Raw genomic sequence first — 13,197 nt, 5'->3', positions numbered from 1 at the left:
GAGGTGTTGAAGACTTTGAATGAAAATGATTGTGTGTTGTTTAAACTAAAGATAATAACTTTCATTATGGTCGACCTTAATTAATACTACATTAGGTCAATCAATCAAATGATTGAATTTGTAAATAAAATTACCAATGATCAATGATGGGCTTGGCTTTACTATACTAAACTGGTATGTGTATGTTTGTTGACCTGTTCGCTCACAGTGTGAGTTTGTTTCTTTGTTTGTTTGGCTGGATGGTTAGCTGGTTGGACTAGACCAAACATAACTTTACATACTAGTATTGGATAACATTAGGCTGGTTGGTCCAAGTCAAAGACTGAGTGTTTTTCAAGCCAAACACAAAGATCAGACGAATAATTATTCATCTCAACACTTTTGTTGTCAATAACAACAACAAGGTACAGCCGACAACATTAACAGTCATCACTACCTACTAGACAGTTGCATACGTCATGTCAGGCAGGCAAGTAGGCAGGCGGGTCAGAAGGGGCAAGATCATGGCCAACACTTATACAAGATATGGCAGGTTCTCTCCAGGCAAAATCATCACAAAAGGATATATAGAGAGTGAGGAGAGTGAAGATGATGTAGTCGAAAGCGAAGATGATGACCAAGTCAACGAGGATTCAAGCTCATCAGATTCATATCACTCTGCTCTATCAGAATCACCAAAGTCTACACCAACCAGAAGCAATGTCAGGGTAGTTCCCATCAGGGAAAATGAAGAAGTAGAAGAAGGGGTAGTAGAAGAGGAAGAAGAAGAAGAGAATGAAGAAGACGACGAAGACGACATGATGGATACTCTCCCAACGGTTGTTGTGAATGGCAACGACAATGACACAGACAATGGCAATATCAATGGTAATTGCAATACCATGATCAATGGCAACATAGACTATGACCCTGTCATAGTATTGAAGGACTATGACGACGACGACCACCACTCATTCAACAACACAACTCCAATGACAACGCCAAACAAGAGCATGGAGAAGCAAAACAACAACAACAACAACAAGAACAACATCAAAGTTGAGCAGAATGGCAAGTCCACTCCAAACAATGGCAACGTCGACTTGCGAAGGGTACTTCGAAGGAACAAAACCAATCCCCTCACCCAGTTGCCAGACGCCACTCCATCTCCATCCCTTTCAAAAGTGTTCAAGAGTCTGGAGTCTGATGTGCGTCAAGCAAGCTTCCGCAATATCGACAACAATGGAGCTGTGAACAACAACGGCGTCAGTAGCATCAAGGGCAGTGGCATCAGCACCAGAAGCAGTAGCAGTAACAGTAGCAAAAACAAAACCATTAGCAATGGCAAGAACAAGAACAATAGTATAAAGAAAGGCGATAACACCTTGGCTACACCTCCAACAACAACAAAGAAAGTTGCTACTCCTCCTGGTCCTCCTCCTCCAATTCTTCCGCCTCAAAGAAATACAATCCATCACAACAACAACAACACTTACACCAACTACACCAACAACACCAACAACAACAATATATACATAGATACCAACATGGGCGACAACAACAACAAAGACGATGATGACGACCACAACGCTATGAGTGACGAGCAATACTACGAAGAGGCAAAGGCAGAAGTGCCTCGATATAAAGGCGAATTCAACCCCACTGTACATACTTCATGTAGGTATCATCATCGTCATCATACCATGCCAGTATCTAACTAACCGATACCATGCATCCAGACGACTCAGAGATATTTGAACAACTGTTCGATCCGTTCGTCTTGAGTCCAAAGACGGTCGATAAATACATTAATAGCGCACGACAGTGTTTCAAACGCATTCAATCCACGCTGGAATCAATGGGCATTGCTGTCACCATCAACGTGGACCACATCACCGACGACGTCTATCTTGGCATTCTTCGCGACTACAACTACTCTGTTGATGATGCACTGAAATCCATCGACTACTCCACATTCACAACGACAACACCATGTCTCCACGATCATATCCAAGGTAACGATTGACTGACTGACTGATTGATTGATTGTGATTGACTGACAAAGCACCCAATCCAGCTACATGGACAACCAAGGAGAAGGCAGAGTTCCAATACTATTATAAGATATACCAGAGGCCAAACTTACCAAAGATACAATCACTGGTACTCTATCCTAACTATGCCTACCTTGGCAACAGCACATTCGCAGCAGCGCACTGACACTCCCATCCATTCATTCATTGATTTCCAGCTGGGGACCAAGACACTTCAAGAGACAATCGAATACTTCTTCTATTGGAAGGGCACCAAGTCATACAAGCGATTGCGAAAGCAGGTCAAACTCAATCGATTGCGTGATGAGGAGGATGAGGAAGAGGTGAACAAAGGCGTATATAAGATGACGTTTGATACAGACAAACCACCAGTGCCCTACCATGTTGAATCGATCATTATACCAATCGACCCTGGTGAGAATGAAGAGCAACTACGTATTAAATACCTGCGGAAAAGGCCACTAATGCTCAATTGGAGTACGTAGCCATCACTTCCCCTCACACTCCATGTTTCTATTCTTCCTGGATAATGTTAGTTGGTTTGTTAGTAAACGAGTTTGTTGGTAATGGTGGTACTTACATCCATCCAATCGAATGGGGATTGCTAGAGCACATATTTATAAGTTACCGATGACAGCCAACATTGCCGCCGCTCACTTATTTAAACAAGTGATTGGACGACGGTTGCGACACAGAGAGAAGAGTAGAGAAGAGAAGGCGGGTTGCGGATAATGGATATGTTGTTTATTTCAGCGAATACAACCAGCGACTGGAGTGATGATGGGGTGCGAGTTGTCGAGAAAGACAGTCAGAGTTGTCGACAACTCCCCCGGATGGGATGTAGCGTGTGGCGGGTATGTGTGGGGAGGATAACGAAGGATCGATTGATGGATGGATGGTGGCTAAGAATGGGGAAAAAACACTGGTGATGAGGTGATGAGTGGTGGATGGATGGATTGCTGGCTGGCTGGACAGACTAGACATCCCATTTTGTGCGTAGTGGTGTGTCACTTGTTTGAGATGGATGGTGCTGCTGTTGCTGCTGCTGCTGTGCTGTTGACGCTACCGCCAGTGTTAGTGATGGGCTGGCTGGTACTGCTGCGTGTGCTGCGCTGTGCTGTTGTAATTAAACAACAACAACCAATTGAGTTTGTTTGTATGTTATAATGTGAGGAGGGGAGGGAGGAGTGTACTTGTACTGTATAAATATAATAGAAATCTCTAAAGTATATTACTAAAGGTTGTTATAACTTGGACCATGTTGTCGCAACATTTATCGTGACCTTGCACCAGCGTTCCAATTCCTAGAGGAGGGAGGTATGTTAGTTACCATGCATGACAAGTCGAGATTAGCAAGCAGCAACATACTTATTCTGATCTAAACATGTTCGGACATCGTCGACCTTTGTTAAACTATCTAACAGGGGCAGCACCTCCATCAGTTGGCGGTCAGAGTCGCTGTCGAACCAGCTTTCGATGGGGATGGCGTTTTCTGGATGGAATAGGTAGGAGGTGGGCGAGTTGTCAATGATGATGGTGGACTTGAGGTCGCGGCCCAGACGCGACAGATCCTTGACAAAGTTGCCCTTGTGGTGGTTGCAAGCCTCGCGGAACAGTCTGTAGTGGACGACGCGGTTGGGGTCCAGCAGGTCGAGCACGGGGTCGGCGTACTTGGCCAGACTGGCTGTAAAGACGACGATCTCAAACTTCTGCGAGATGGCCTGCAGGAAGTGGTCGACGGCAGGACGCTTCAGGACGTAGACCTGGTGCATCTGGCCCTCGATCTCGACCGGCACGATAAAGTCGGCGTTGGCCACTGGCTTGAAGCTAGAGTGCACCAGCGTCTCGTCTAGATCGAGCACCAGTGTCTTCTTTCCTACGTGATTTGGTGCCATTGGCTTCATCAATGTGTCGGATGATTGTACATTCGTCAGCTCCTGCTTGGAAGTTGTCACTCTATTGTTATTGTGGTTGGTGTTGTTGTTCTGTTCGCTGAAACAACAGAACAGTGTCTTGAACAGCTTCTTCCTCTTTGATTTCCCATTGCTGTCTGTGATTTGGAATTAAGTAAGAGTGTGAGTGTTTGTGTGAGTTTGGGGCGAGGAGGGGCCAGGTCCAGGGACCATCCCAGCCCAATTGCGGGAAATTCAAACTTACTTTTGGACTTTGAGTAATTATCCGATGGGTTGTGGACTTGAGTGATTGGTGATGACATTGTATGTATGTATGTATTGATGATTGATTGATCGATCGAGTATGATACAAATAAATAAAGTACAGAATCTGGATTGGATTGGGGTGGATGTTACTGGAGAATGATGACACCGGAGTCTAGTAGTAATGTCAGGTTGATCGATTGACTGATTACTAGCTAACTGGAAATATGCTAAATAGTTGTCCTTTCTAAAGTTTATAATTATATATATATTTACAAATGTAAATGAGTTAGTTTCCAACAATAACAATGAATAATAAAGCAATGCAACCTCCTTATCTATCTTGGATGTATGTCCGTTATAACGACCACGATCAAACAATCAACAACAGCAACAAAAACAGCAGCAGCAGCAGCAACAACAGCACAAGCACAAGAATTGAATGGAAAGACAGACAGACATGAATTTGAATGATGAAGCAGTGTAGGTCTGTGCCTGCCACAAATGCGCGGTTGATGGAGAGGTCGGTTGGTTGGCTGATGGACCGCCATCAATCCAGCCAGAGCCATATATACATTTATACTATGCGTGATCACACATAGGCATAATCACAAGAGATAGACACGGGCGAGTGTGTATGTATACTCGTACGATGGTGATGTGCAATGCAGGCTTGGTATTGGGGAATGGAGTACCAGCGGTAGTTGTGTTTTAAGATGATGGTCCATCTGTTGTGTATGTGTTTTGATCATGTGTGTGAGTGTGGGGAGTGATTGATGGATGAGTGGGAGTGACCAACTCCAATTCACACACACACATATAAAAGATACAGATAATCAATCACAGTGTGTGTGTGTGTGTGTGTGTGTGTGTGTATAATATAAATATAAGTAGTTATAACTGACAATCATTATAAAATTATATAACCACACAAACTAGTGATATATATCGTTGCTACTGTGCAATCTTGATCTTTACACTGCTGCTACTACTACTGATTGAATGAGTGAATGAATGAATGAAAGTGCTATCTATTGATAAGATCTGTTATGGGCGAATGATTGATGGCTGTTCATGATGTGATTGATTGAAAGGATTACGATGGTGATGTCCATCGGCAACCGAATGGTCCATTCTGACATCTTTTGGACCTGTCATATTCTATCCTATCCTATCCTATCCATCCATCCTGTCCACGACACAATATTATATGTTGATTAATTAATTGTTGTCGACAATACCTTTTATGTGAATTGATTGATTGATTGATTCAAGTGATGTCTATGTCCTTGATCTGATCCAACTGGTCCAAGTCCGTTTGTTTGTAATGTTATAATATATATATAATAATATAAGTTGTTATTGTACTAATACAGGTATTAATAATATATATATGTCCTGTCGTTTTAAAAAACACTGTCTCTCGCGTATAATGATATTGTCTTAGTGATACAACTTCCTTTATCTATCTATCTCTCTCTATCTATCTTTCGCAACAACAAACAAACACAACCTAACTAACATAGAATTAATTATAACACAAGCCAAAACAACATGTATGTTGTGACGGATAGAGACAGGCAACCAAGGTCGCTATCACAGCGCCTCAATTTTCTTTAAGATATTTGAAAAAACCAAAACAATTCTTTATTTTTCATGTTTTTGCCTCCCACAACTCGTGACCGTTGGAAGTTTGATCAAAAAAATAATGCATTATTTGCAAAAGGTTGTGGTGGGTGCAAAACAAAGTAGTGTTGAGTATTTTTGAAAAAGTGATCACCAACTAAAATGTTCCAGTTTCCACTCGATCCCTCGATCATTCAATCATTCAAAGACAACGACATACTTTGAGGAATGTTGGTCCAACGGCCTCCACATAATGTTCAATGATCATTCCTTCCTACTCCTCCTCCACTCCACATCCAACTGCCACTACTATCCGCCACCATTTAAATGATGATCCACAAGTGTCAGAATCTCCTTGTGATGACTTATCAATAAAGAGAAGTTTGGATCGATTGTCGTCTCGCCAAAGTATAGCATCACCATCGCCACCAAGAGCCTGGACGAGTCATCATCCAAATCCTTGTAGTATTGTTGTTGGAGTATTGTATAATCCTTTCCAAGAATCTTGGATTGGCTGGCTGTTATACGATGTTCACCAACATCCTGCTCGAGAACTTGACCAGCAATAGTTCATTGGCAAACTTGATCTATCATACATTGGTAAGATTATCATCAACCACAGGTATCTTGTTTCTTCTACACATCAAACATATCTAGGTAATCGATATAATGGTTATCAACATTCATATACTCCTCCAGCTGTATTGATCATTTAAGAAGTGTGGTAACATTCCACATTGAATTGAGTGGGTGTTCAAATATGATTGTTGTAATCTACATCATCAACACCTTTCAATCAATTTGGCTCACAGATGGTGGTCGAGATGGAACTCAATAAACCTCACTGACACTGAACTGAATTCCTCATCATTTTATTTTGTAAACAGTGGCTCCACTGTATGGTAACTCTGTTAATAAGATGAATGAACAGTGTGAACATAGTAGAGATGAAGGGCCACACATTTCATATGTATTATCAGTTTTGGGTTTAATAAAGAAGAAGAGCTATCATATGAGAAAATGGGGGGGTTACCTACGAGTAGGATTCATCTATGTAAGAATTTGGAAGTATTCTTCTCATACTGTTAACAACGTAGTAGAAAAGTAATCATGATATATACATGCTAGAAACAACAAATATTCAATTCATTTACAACAACCACAACACCTACAAATAATAATAATACAACAACAACAAAAATGGGGAGTATTCATGTACAAGTAATACTCTTACTTATTTTAAGTTGTTTTTGTTTGGAGATTTCCTCGTTAGGTATGTATTTGTTTGTCCAAAGTATAAATTAAAAATATAATTATTAACATAAGTTTTTTTTTCAATTTCAATATTATTAGAACAATGTGGACCACGTGTTTGTCCAGACACCCAACTTTGTTGTGGACAACATCTTGGATTGCCACCCACTTGTTTTGACAAGTGTTTCTTTAAGAAATGCCAGCAGTACACAACTTGTCAAGTGATCAATGGCCAACCTACATGTGTCTCCATAAGCACTGGAGCCACCGTTACCACCACCTCAATGACCACCGTGTCAACTGTTGCCACTACCACGGTGTCCACAGCATCCTCGGTAGCCAGTACTGTCGCTAGCACCATTGCTCAAGTATCTTCTTCAATAGTGTCTACTACGGTAACGACAACGGCAACAACCACCGGGCCAATTTCATCCATCACAGCCACTACTACTGTCACCACCACTGTGAGCACTACTGCAATTCCACCGGTCGTAACAACTACCATGTCCACTACTGCTTCAACTACAGTCTCGCCTACCAGTACCATTACTGCCACCACGACTGTCAGCACCACTAGTAGACCACCTGTCACAACCACTTCGACAACTGTCAGGCCCACTACGTCCACGACAAGTACACCTACGACAACTGTTTCCACTAGCGCATCTACCACTGCCACTCCTACTAGCACCATCACTGCCACGACAACAGTTACCACCACTGGTGTGCCTACCCCTACTCCAGCAACGACAACTGTTTCCACGACAGCATCTACCACTGCCACTCCAACCAGCACCATAACTGCCACTACAACCGTCACAACTACTGGAAAACCAACTCCTACCCCTGCCACGACCACAGTGACAACATCTGCTTCAACCACGGCCGTTCCAACTACCACGACAACAGCCTCCACGGTTGCTACCACTACCAGTGTTACCCCTACGCCTGGTGTCTTGACCTTGAGCGGAAACATCTGGGATGCCACCAACTCTTCTTCCATGAAGTTCGACCCAAGCAAGAAGTTGCTCAAGACCAAAATGACCTTGCTAGATTCCAATGGCAAAGTATTGGAGACAGTAGTATCCAGTGATGGAAGCTATAATTTCAAGAACTTGCCCAAGGGTGACTACTGTATCACTGCCGAACATCCTGACTCATCCTACAAGATTGGACCACACTCTGGTGACAATCAATTCCTAAGCAACTACAAGACATGTACCCATCTTAATCAGAGCCAATCCAACATTGACCTTGGTCTGATTAAGAACAACACCTACTACATCCAAGGTATGACTAATCACAATCACCTTAATACTCCATTACTCGGTCGCTTAATCAAACTCTGACCATAATATTTACTCATACTCCCTCAACTTTATTATATAGGTTACATCTTTGAAGACGTCAACAAAAATGGAAAGCTTGACACATCCAAGTTGTTCAACGGCGCCATCATGGAGCTCCAAGATGAGCATGGAAATGTCCTGAAGACCTTAGACAATGCCAACCGTACCTATCTTTTCAATGGTCTTACCGAGGGAAAGTACTGTATCGTCGGCAAAGCTCCAGATGCCTCCTACCTCCCAGGTCCACACATGCAAGACAACAAGTTTAACAATGGAAAGTACTGCGTCACTGTTGGTCCAAGTCTGACAAATGCCCACTTTGGTAAGTTCATCGATTGATTGAATGAGTGGCTGATATGTGTTAGTATTCATACTTACTCAATGTACATTTGAACACAATGTTTCTAGGTTTGGTCTCCAACCCCAATCCCTTGTTCGACATCCAGGGTTACACTTGGGATGATACCGCTCAAAACAAGGGTAACCTTGACACATCAAAGTTGCTTGATGGTGTCACCATGGAGTTGTACGATACCAATGGCACATTGGTTAGAACTATGAACTCCACCAATGGAGGCTACGCTTTCAAGAAGCTGGAGGCCGGTCACTACTGTGTCGTTGGATACCACCCTGGCGACACCTACGTTCCAGGTCCCAAACAAGTTGACAACAAATTCCACAACGGTCGTGTCTGTGTGGATATTGGACCATCCAAAACCAACCTCCACTATGCCCTGTTGAAGAAGCCATCTTTCAAACTCCAAGGTTACATCTGGGACGACACCGCTTTGAACCAAGGCAAGCTTGACACCAATAAGAAGTTGAACGGAATGACCATGGAGCTCTACGACGCCAATGGCACATTGATCAGGACCATCCCCAATGCCCAGGGTTCCTACTCATTCCCAGGACTCGATGCCGGTGACTACTGCGTCGTTGCCTACGACCCCAAGGACACTTACTCCCCAAGCACCAAGGGTAATGACAACAAGTTCGTGAATGGACGTGTCTGCAGGAAAGTTGGTCCAAGTGATACCGGACTCCACGTTGCAATGGTCAAGGAGCCATCATTCACACTACAGGGCTACATCTGGGACGACACTGCACAGAACCAAGGTACTCTTGACACCAACAAACGTTTGAACGGCATGACAATGGAGCTCTACGATGCCAATGGCACAAGGATAAGAACGATCGAGAACGCACAAGGCAGCTACTCATTCCGTGGACTTCCAAAGGGTGACTACTGCGTCGTAGCCTACGACCCCAAGGACATCTACTCACCAAGCACCAAGGGCAATGATAACAAGTTCGTAAATGGACGAGTTTGCAAGACTGTTGGTCCATCCCAGACCGGCCTTCATGTTGCCATGGTCAAGGAGCCCTCATTCAGACTGCAGGGCTACATCTGGGACGACACCGCTCAGAACCAAGGTACTCTTGACACCAACAAGGCCCTCAATGGAATGAATCTTGAGTTGTACGACGCCAACAACACTCGCATTAGGTCGATCGAGAACGCACAAGGCAGCTACTCCTTCGGTGGACTTCCAAAGGGTGACTACTGTGTGGTCATCTACGACCCAGAGGACACCTACTCACCAAGCACAAAGTCGAAGGACAACAAGTATGTGAACGGTCGCGTTTGCAGAAAGGTGGGTCCAAATGACACGGGACTTCACGCCGCCATGGTTAAGAAGCCAACATTCAGACTACAGGGCTACATCTGGGACGACACCGCTCAGAACCAAGGTACTCTGGACACCAAGAAGACCCTCAATGGCATGAATTTGGAGCTATATGATGCCAATGGCACTATTATCAGAACTATCGAGAATGCCCAAGGCTCATACTCATTTAGAGGTCTACCAGAGGGTGACTACTGCGTCGTAATCTACGACCCTAAGGACATCTACTCACCAAGCACCAAGGGCAATGACAACAAGTTCGACTCCAATGGACGCGTCTGCAAGACGGTGGGTCCATCTCAGACCGGCCTCCATGCTGCAATGGTCAAAGAGCCATCATTCACACTACAGGGCTACATCTGGGACGACACTGCACAGAACCAAGGTACTCTGGACACCAACAAGGCCCTCAATGGCATGAATCTTGAGTTGTACGACTCCAATGGCACAAGGATTAGAACCATCGAGAACGCACAAGGCAGCTACTCATTCCGTGGACTTCCAAAGGGTGACTACTGTGTTGTAACATACGACACCAACGATGTCTACACCCCCAGCACCAAGGGCAATGACAACAAGTTCGACTCCAATGGACGTGTTTGCAAGACTGTTGGTCCATCCCAGACCGGTCTCCATGCTGCCATGGTTAAGAAGCCATCATTCAGGATCCAGGGCTACATCTGGGACGACACTGCACAGAACCAGGGCAAGCTTGACACTGAAAAGAGGCTCAATGGCGTCACTATGCAATTGATGGACACCGATGGAAATGTGATCAGGAGCATCTCCGACGCTCAAGGTAGTTACTCATTCAGTGGTCTTGCCGAGGGCAGATATTGTATAGTTGGATTCAGGGATGACTACATCCCAGGCAAGTTTGCTGGCGATAACAAGTATGAGAATGGCAAGCAGTGCTTTACTGTTGGTCCAAGCAACACTGGTGCCCACTATGCAATGGTCAAGGAACCCACCTTCCGAGTCCAAGGTTACATCTGGGACGACTCGGCAGGACACCAAGGCAAGCTGGACACCAACAAAAAGTTCAACGGCGCCAAGTTGGTGTTGTTCGATTCCGATGGCAATGAGCTCAGAGTGATCAACTCGGCCAATGGCGGCTATGCCTTCACTGGACTCAAGGCTGGTGACTACTGCATCGATGCTTCAGCAACCTCCAACTCTGACGAGTGGACCACCACCGTACCCCAGAATGACAACAGATACAAGGATGGAAGATATTGTTTCACCCTTGGTCCAAGCCAAACCGGAGCACACCTTGGAATGTACAAGGCTCCAACCTACACCATCCAGGGATATATATGGGATGACACTGCACAGAACCAGGGCAAGCTTGACACCAACAAGAGACTCAACGGTGTATCTATGGAACTTCAAGATGAGAATGGCACTGTGATTAGGACCACTACCAATGCCCAGGGTAGCTACTCATTCAAGGGTCTCCCAGCAGGATACTATTGCGTGTACGGATCATACCCATCAGGTGATTACGTGCCAGGCAAGAAGGCTAATGACAACAAGTTTGACAAGGGCAAGTTCTGCACAACTCTTGGACCAAGCCAGACCGGTGCTCACTATGCAATGATCAAGAAACCATCGTTCAGGATTCAGGGCTACATCTGGGACGACTCGGCCCAGAACCAGGGCAAGCTGGACACCAACAAGAAGTTGAACGGCGCCACCATGGAGCTATACGACAGCACTGGAAACTTACTTAGCCGCAAGACTGACACCAAGGGAGGTTATGCCTTTACAAACCTCGATGCCGGTGACTACTGTGTCGTCGGATATTATCCAGGAGAGGGATACGTTCCAGGAAAGCCAGGAAACGACAACAAGTTCAACGACAAGGGCAGATACTGTGTGACAGTTGGTCCAAGCCAGACTGGTGCCCACTTTGGTATGATCAAGAAACCAACGTTTGTAATCCAAGGATACATTTGGGATGACAACTCAGCCAAATCAGGTGTCCTTGACACCAACAAGAAGCTCAACGGAGTCAAGATGTCCCTCCAGGACAGCGCCGGCAATGAGATCAGAAGCATTGACCCCGCCAATGGAGCCTACTCATTCAAGGGACTTGATGCCGGTGATTACTGTGTAGTTGCTTCCAAGGAAGGATGGACCTCAGGAGTTAAGCAGAAGGATAACAAGTATGAGGATGACAAGCTCTGCATCACAGTTGGTCCCAGCAACACTGGAGCTCACCTTGGAATGGTCAAGGGAACCAAGGCCCCACCAACTACTCCACCATCTAGTCCACCAACTACTCCACCAACTACTCCACCAACAACTCCACCAACTACTGCACCAACCCCTCCACCAGAGTTGTACAAACTGCAGGGATACATCTTTGATGACAGTTCTCAGACTGGAGTTTTGGACTCAAAGAAGGTGGTCAATGGTGCAACGATGGAATTGCGTGACTCGAAAGGAGGAGTTATCAAGACTCTTGAAAACACTCAAGGATCCTATTCCTTCCCAGATATTCCCGCAGGAGATTATTGCCTTCATGGATCATATCCAGGCAACACCTGGGTCCCAGCGGGCAAGAAGGCAGACAACAAGTTCGACTCTAATGGTGACCTCTGTGTAACTGTCCCACCCTCCAATACTGCATTACATTTGGGTAAGTTTAATCTGTCCAGCTAGCGAACTAAAGACTAGACAACCCTCTAACTCATTCATTAATTTTCTTTAAAACAGGTTTGATGAAGCCCAAGACCTACGTTATCCAAGGATACGTATGGAACGACAGTGCAAACAATGGAAAGCTTGATACTAACAAGCCAGTCAATGGTGCCAAGTTTGAGTTGACAAACGTGGCAACCGGAGAAGTCGTCAAGACTATCGATAGTAACTCAGGTGGAGGTTATAAGTTTGATAACCTACTTCCAGGCGAATATTGTGTGACCGCCAGCAAGTCTGGAATGACACCAGCACCAAAGAGAGTTGATAACAAGTATGAGAATGGAAAATACTGCACCACTCTTCCACCATCTCAAACTGGAGCTCATTGTGGTAAGTACACAAAGACACCTCAATATCACTCAGAGCTCATTCTAACTAACCATAC

The 13,197-nt window shown here is 44.7% G+C and overlaps 4 protein-coding genes across 4 annotated transcripts; 2 read left to right on the top strand and 2 right to left on the bottom strand.

Annotated features, from left to right (window-relative positions):
* Positions 1-797: 797 nt before the first annotated feature.
* SAMD00019534_023510 (hypothetical protein) lies at positions 798-2,494 on the top strand (the record flags this gene model as incomplete). The annotated part of the gene is made up of 4 exons (XM_012901649.1): positions 798-1,656; positions 1,719-1,994; positions 2,057-2,142; positions 2,231-2,494. Coding segments are annotated over 4 exons (1,485 nt in total), but the record flags the coding sequence as incomplete, so codon positions are not given.
* Positions 2,495-3,306: 812 nt separating this feature from the next.
* SAMD00019534_023500 (hypothetical protein) lies at positions 3,307-4,248 on the bottom strand (the record flags this gene model as incomplete). The annotated part of the gene is made up of 3 exons (XM_012901648.1): positions 3,307-3,337; positions 3,402-4,083; positions 4,191-4,248. The coding sequence occupies 3 exons, from the start codon at positions 4,246-4,248 to the stop codon at positions 3,307-3,309; spliced, it is 771 nt and encodes a 256-aa protein (XP_012757102.1).
* A 3,185-nt stretch (positions 4,249-7,433) lies between these two features.
* Positions 7,434-8,045, bottom strand: SAMD00019534_023490 (hypothetical protein; the record flags this gene model as incomplete). The annotated part of the gene is made up of 1 exon (XM_012901647.1): positions 7,434-8,045. One exon carries the CDS (start codon positions 8,043-8,045, stop codon positions 7,434-7,436), a length of 612 nt encoding a protein of 203 aa, XP_012757101.1.
* A 25-nt stretch (positions 8,046-8,070) lies between these two features.
* Positions 8,071-13,191, top strand: SAMD00019534_023480 (hypothetical protein; the record flags this gene model as incomplete). Its single annotated transcript, XM_012901646.1, has 5 exons — positions 8,071-8,359; positions 8,459-8,740; positions 8,827-12,750; positions 12,828-13,083; positions 13,176-13,191. 5 exons carry the CDS (start codon positions 8,071-8,073, stop codon positions 13,189-13,191), a joined length of 4,767 nt encoding a protein of 1,588 aa, XP_012757100.1.
* Between the last annotated feature and the right edge of the window lie 6 nt (positions 13,192-13,197).

This window comes from Acytostelium subglobosum, assembly GCF_000787575.1.
Source record: "Acytostelium subglobosum LB1 DNA, scaffold: scaffold4, whole genome shotgun sequence".
Classification (NCBI taxonomy): domain Eukaryota; phylum Evosea; class Eumycetozoa; order Acytosteliales; family Acytosteliaceae; genus Acytostelium; species Acytostelium subglobosum.
This window is presented reverse-complemented; position numbering and strand designations above follow the sequence as displayed.